This window comes from Morus notabilis, unplaced genomic scaffold, assembly GCF_000414095.1.
Source record: "Morus notabilis unplaced genomic scaffold, ASM41409v2 Scaffold99, whole genome shotgun sequence".
NCBI lineage: Eukaryota > Viridiplantae > Streptophyta > Magnoliopsida > Rosales > Moraceae > Morus > Morus notabilis.
Window position 1 is genome coordinate 1,527,763 of NW_010362482.1, and position 6,404 is coordinate 1,534,166.

Here is a 6,404-nt window from a genome sequence, read left to right on the forward strand (position 1 = left end):
CCCTGCCTATCCATCCCCCGACCTCCACTCCGCTCTTCCGCTGCCTCACCATCAGTCCATCAGACATTACGTGCAGGTTCCTTACCTACAGTATAAATACGTTGAAATGAGCTTTCGCTCAACAAGTAGGAACTAGTACTCGTAAAATAACTGAAAGTTCACATGAATGATATGCATGAACTAATTATGTTGAATTATGATTTCTTATCATAGATTTATTATCCGGTCTTATCTTTCTTACTGATGAGCCCGAGTGCTCGTACCATTATGCACGATATACGAGACGTGAGGGTTCATAAGGCCCCCATTGACTTCGTAGTTAAAACTGAACTGAATGCCTCACTTGGGCCAGAGTACCTCTCATCTAAGAGGCTCTGAATTACCTCTTAACTAGGAGGTTTTGAAACTGGATTACCTCTCAACTAGGAGGCTGGTACGACACTCAACTTAGATTATTCGTATAAGTTCTCTTGACTTATTAAGGTGTATGCAGTATGACATAGCATAACATACTATAACACGAAATGTACTCTAACACATATAATTCATATGTACTATTTATTTTAAAATCTATTTATACTGTATGCGAGATTCCTACTTACATGTTTTAAGAAGTGGAATCCTCTATTCACCAAAAATTTTGCTCCCTTTCTTTCTTGTTTCTTAGAATGAACACCCACTAAGAATGTGAGATTAACTATCACTTGCTATTCTATTTTAGCAAGCTTGTAAGAAAGTCTAACTTCTCTATTTATGGCTCGCTTTCTCTTTTCCTATCTTAAGGATTGTAAAACCTTGTTTCTAATATAAAGATTAGGTTTATTGAATCCTGATTACCTTACTTTTTTATTAGCAAAGTCTGAAATCGACATATTTTCCTGATGTTATACTTCGAGTTCTTCAATGAACTCCTCTGTTCAACACCAAAACTGTTTTAAGAGTTATGTAGTGGTTTTCTTAGAAAATAGTTTAAAACTTCTATTTAGAACTAAAACCAAGTTTAGCCTCAAATTCTAGAACTAAAACTAGGTTTAACTTTAAATTCTCAAACTGAATTTCGGCGGAGTTTTGCCTTATTTTTCTATGTTTCCTGAACTATCCTTAGCTCTTTTTATCCGTTACTTCATCTTCTAAACATAACTAACAATCTTTCTCACACAATTTAATCAACTTAGGAACCATACTCTAGGGTTCCATCCAATTTTTCACAAGGATTTTCATACCCAAAAGTTGCTAGAAACATACTCTAACAACTAAAAATTCATCCTTTAATCACTAAGCTTTCAATTCCTTCATCAATTGAAATTCAATCATCAACTTAGTAAATTTTCTCCATACTCTCTACCACATCCAAACCATTCGGCAAAGGTAAGAAAAAAGAGAGGAAAACCGAATCTCACCTTAGAGAATGAAGAGAAATCCTTAGTGACGCGAACTAGCGGTGTCGTTTCATCAATTTCGATCAAAAATCATTTTTCTCACTTTGGGTGAATTTTTTTTTTCTTCCTTTCTCTTTGACTGAGTTCTCTCTATTCTTAGCATGAAAAATGAACATTTGGTGGTATTTTTATCTCTTAAAAACCGGACCTAATAAAGTGGGAGGATTAAAATGTAATTTTGGCACTTTTGAGGGACCTTTTTTTACAAAATTTCACCATATTTCACCAAAAATATCTTTTCTTTCCTTCTTCACTAAGCTTGGCTGGCCACCTTGCATTCCACATACCTCAATCTCAGCCCTTCATCTAATTTTTTCACCTTAAATCTCAATCATCCATTTATAATAACTATTTTATTTTAGTTCAGTTTAATTCCTATCTGGTACGTGTTTTACTCCCGTTTTTCAAACAGTTAGTCAACAAAGTCAACTTTGTTCGACCTTGACTATCCTTTCAAGGGTGAATTATTAATCAACTCTTGGTCAATAAATTTTGACTTGGTCAACCCTATTTGGTTGAAAACCTCAATTTTTTTAGTTCGACCTTCTAAACCCATTTTTCGTCCATTTTTCATTCTGATTATTTCTAAAACCCTAGAATTGATGTTTTTCAATTCTTTTTTACTTCTTAACCTTAAGATTCATGTGTTGGCCCACTTGTGGGTTTACCACAGTATTCTGCACATCCTTCCTTATTGCAGTCTGAAAGTCGGTAACGGTATCTTACCTAACTTAAATTTCTAATTGCTTACTTGATGTCATCTTGCTTACATAAGTAAGGTTTAGTGAACACTTGGCAATCACCCATTGATGTTCTATTCTTATAGTTATTCTTATTACTTCATACTGACTTTTGGGAAATTACTTAGTTGATAGGAAATTTCAGTTCCCGACTTTGTCAACTTCTGAACTCATATTGCATCTGAATTTCTTTACTGAAATACTACCCCTTTAATTTCCTATTATCTGTTTGGAAATTAAGAGTTTTCTCTTTAAATGTCAGAGCTTTCTCTATACGATGCTAACATTATATTACACTGCAATAAGAGATTCTTGAGATTATGATTCTCAAACTGTATATACACGGAGAATTCTTCCGCCTTAAGAATTTATCAACTGAATTTACTTGTTCTTAAAATATGAATTCATCATAAAACTTGCTACAGAATTTAGGAATACTGATATTAATTCCGTAAATCCTTCAATCACAAAATATGACAGTATATTACTGAGAAAAGTCATTGATTTAAATAAATAAATTTACATTATTTAATTCTAAAATTTTCTCAGTTATTACATAGAACCCCTAAAACAGATAGACCCTTAGAATGCATGAATCTATATTTTTATTCTTTAGTCTTGATTAATACTCTTTTGACTAATAATAAAAAATAAAAATTTAGATTTATACATTTTAAAAATAAGATAATTTATTTGTAATCAACTCGCAGCTAGAGTAATAAAATATCTTAAAACGAAATTTTAGTCGTCATCACACAATAAGTATTTGTTCGAATCTTTGTGTGCATCCAACATTATAATTATAATGTGAACTCCTAAATTTTTTTTTTTTCATAATGTGAACTCCTAAATTCTTTTTTTCATAATGTGAACTTGAATGTGGGGATTGATTCGTTAATTCTTTGCTTTAGTTGGCGACAATTGTTTTTAGTCCCCGTCTAATACATAAAGACATAGACGTGCCATATCCCTAAATTCTAATAGTAAATCGTTTATCCTAAGACTTTTTTGTTTTCTTACAAATAATATACTTGCAAATATATATATATATATATATTAAAAAAACTAATATATTAATGTTTGTATCTTTTTTTTTTTTTTGAAAAAAAATGTATATCTACTTCCATCGAGTAATGTAAACGATCTTCACCTACACTAGAACTTTAAAGGGGAGAAAAAAGAAATGTTCATTCTCCAATGCCAATATAAAGCGTTAGAATTAAGAGCAAAAGCATAATTGCAGCCAAAGAAATTGTGCCAGGTAACAAGGGTACACTTGCAAAAGCATAAAGTGACAAGGGCATCTTCCAGAGAGCGGCCTCTTCATTTGAGGGCCCTAGGGTAGTACTTGTGCTCAAGTACCAACCTATTTTGAGATATGATTTTCTTGTATGATTGTTCTAATCATCGAAAGGTATATAGAAAAGTCAAGCTCAATCCACTCTAGAAGAACAATTCTTTTTAGAAAGAAAAAGCAAAGAATAAAGACGACAATCAAGCAGCGACTGACCCCATTAAAGCCGATAAGCTTCTTCCTGAGAAAATGCTAAAGGTTATCATTGCACGGATCCCTATGTTGAACCTGATAATCTATGGTCCCGTTCACTTCGCTGATTCGAGTTTAAAATTCGAGTTGAGATGTGACTTTATGTGAGAGCTTTTTACTGTAGCAAAAAAGTTAGATGTAATTGTTTATGAGAGCTTTTTACTGTAGAAAAACTCGAATTCTAAACTCGAATCATCGAAATGAACGGGGCCTATGTCTCTAAAATATCTTGAAGTTATAAAAATCTTTCTTTAGACCAGCAAAAGCCCGAAGGAAAATCTGGCCTCTCATTTTTGAGTTATATTGTTGTAATGTTGTGCAAAACTAACTTTCTTTCGTTTCACACTCTACTTGTCAAATAAACCACTTTAAGTTGTGATTTAGGTGACTTGAAAGCACCTCATATTGTGCAGGTTACACTGTTGAATCCCACGGGTATATAGGGTGTTTCATGCAAATGACAATTATCAAATAACTCAAATTTCTTCTTAAAAAAAAATCGCGTGGTTATGAGCCTCCACGAGCTTTCTTGTTAAAAGGATTATTAGTGTCACCGTACTTCAATCTCTTTCGTCAATTGTAGAAATCCAATAAGATGAAAACGACTCGATCTAATTATACTTGAAAGAGGAGGTCAATTTCACTCTTGTAGCCACAAGGTCAACACCACACAATTCATTGAGCAGACAGAGATCTCATCAACATGGTGCTTTAGAACATTGAATCCTAAACAATTCCGGGGGAAAAAAAAGAGAGAAGAAAAAGACATTCTAATCGATAGCTCACCCCATTAGCAAAATAATTTTATGTTTCTAATGGCACTATAATTAACCCCTGTTTGACATATTAAAATGAGATTGCCTGCCAACAAATGCTCCTCCATGGGCTTTTTGGGAATATTTTCAGGTCCAAAGGCTCCAAAATTCTACTTTCTGTCCACACAAAGCAATCTAGCAGTTCCACTCCGCAGTACAGAAAACAAGAGGAATATCTTTAGTGCTACCTCTCTCTGTCTCTTTATTAAAGAAAAGCTTCTCCTTTTCCCTTTCTTTCTTTCAAAAAAAAAAAAAACCCAATTGAACCTCACCATTATACATAACCCCTTCTTATAGGCAATAACCTTGCTTGTCCCATGAGCAACACCCAAAACTCTCCCTTTGCCCACACTCAAAGAACCACACCAACATTAACCCTCTAAAAATCACTTGTAACATTAATACTACACAAAAAAAAAAAAAAAAGACAAAAAATCCCACATCTTCTCTTCTCTTCTCTTCTCCCAAATCCAATTCCCAAAACATGTCAACTTTTCAGCCTCAACAACCCCAACTCCAAAACCAACCACAACAACAACAACCCGTTGTGGTTTATCCAAACCCCGTCACCAAACAGCCACCAGGCTCCTCCCACCACTCAAACGGGTCGTTTGGGACAGTCTTCATCATCCTCGCAGTCATCGCCGTCGTTTCCGCCATCGCTTGCCTTCTCGGGAGGCTCTGCAACCGGCGGGTCCACAGCCAAAAGCCAAAGGCGCAAACCAGCCACAAGCCATCACGTAGTACTCGCAAAGATAGACTAGATCATCACGTTGAGTTTGGGAGTGACAGTGGCCAAAATAATAATTTTCGTCCCAGAGATCAAGGAGATGTTGAGTTTGGGAATAATCCGAATATAAATTCTCGTCCCAATAAAGAAGGAGAAGATATTGAGTTTGGGTTTGATAATAAGAGAGGAGTTCCAAATGGGAATAATATTAAAACTAATGGGAACAGAGAGGGAAGAGGGCATGTGGTGTTTGAGAATATTACTGGCGCCGTGAAGCATCATGCAGGTGATCATCATGATCATGGAGGGCCCAGAGCCAATCCTGAATGATATGTATACGAGATTAAGTTGGTTTGATTTAGGTTTATATCTCAGAATCCTTTTCTTGTTTATCATTATTTCTTGTGGGGTATTTTTTTTAAGCCATTTTTTTTATTTTTATTTTTTTCACGTACTGCTGTGTAATTGTAAGTTGTAACTGTATATAAATCAAAGGAGTTATGAAGTGCACGATCATTATTTTCATCACCCTCTATGTAATCATGGCTTTGACATGATTTGATTTTAAGGAGGAAATTTGATTTTAAGGATGACATATATGATGAGCTCTGATCGTTAAATTTACTTAAAATCACATTAGATTTAAAAAAATATACGAAATATACAGTTTATGATATAATTCTAACGACTAAAAAATAAAAAACTATTAGTAGTTCATTTTTATAATCCTACCAAAGAAACTTCTTTATCATTATTTGCTTATTTATTTATTTATTTTTGTGTTGAGAGCTTAAATAAACGTTTATTATTGTTTTTATATGCATTCAAATCACCCGTTAAATTTTAGTATCCAAAATAATATCTTATCAGTCATATTATATCACGTCATTTAAAAAATTTGAAATATTTTTTCCAATCTCTTATGTTTAAGTTTATTAAATGATATAGCACAGTATAAATGTTGGATACCATTTAAGACATAAAAAATTAGACAAATGATGTGATGAGATAAAGATACAATAATTCAAAAATATAAAATAAAGTACAATAATCTTTTTCGTTCTTATTCAGAAAATTATATAGTAAACAACAATTTGTTGAAACTAATCGTAATAAATGACGTGGTTTAATTGT

At 33.4% G+C, this 6,404-nt stretch overlaps 1 protein-coding gene across 1 annotated transcript; it reads left to right on the forward strand.

Moving 5' to 3' along the window:
* The first annotated feature begins 4,823 nt into the window (after positions 1–4,823).
* LOC21410371 lies at positions 4,824–5,759 on the forward strand. Its single transcript, XM_010102149.2, has one exon. It carries the CDS (start codon positions 5,025–5,027, stop codon positions 5,598–5,600), a length of 576 nt encoding a protein of 191 aa, XP_010100451.1. The 5' UTR covers positions 4,824–5,024; the 3' UTR covers positions 5,601–5,759.
* Positions 5,760–6,404: the final 645 nt, after the last annotated feature.

What these genes read in the sequence shown, in the direction of transcription:
- LOC21410371 (XM_010102149.2), top strand. Translation starts at nt 5,025, where the DNA reads ATGTCAACTTTTCAGCCTCAACAACCCCAACTCCAAAACCAACCACAA.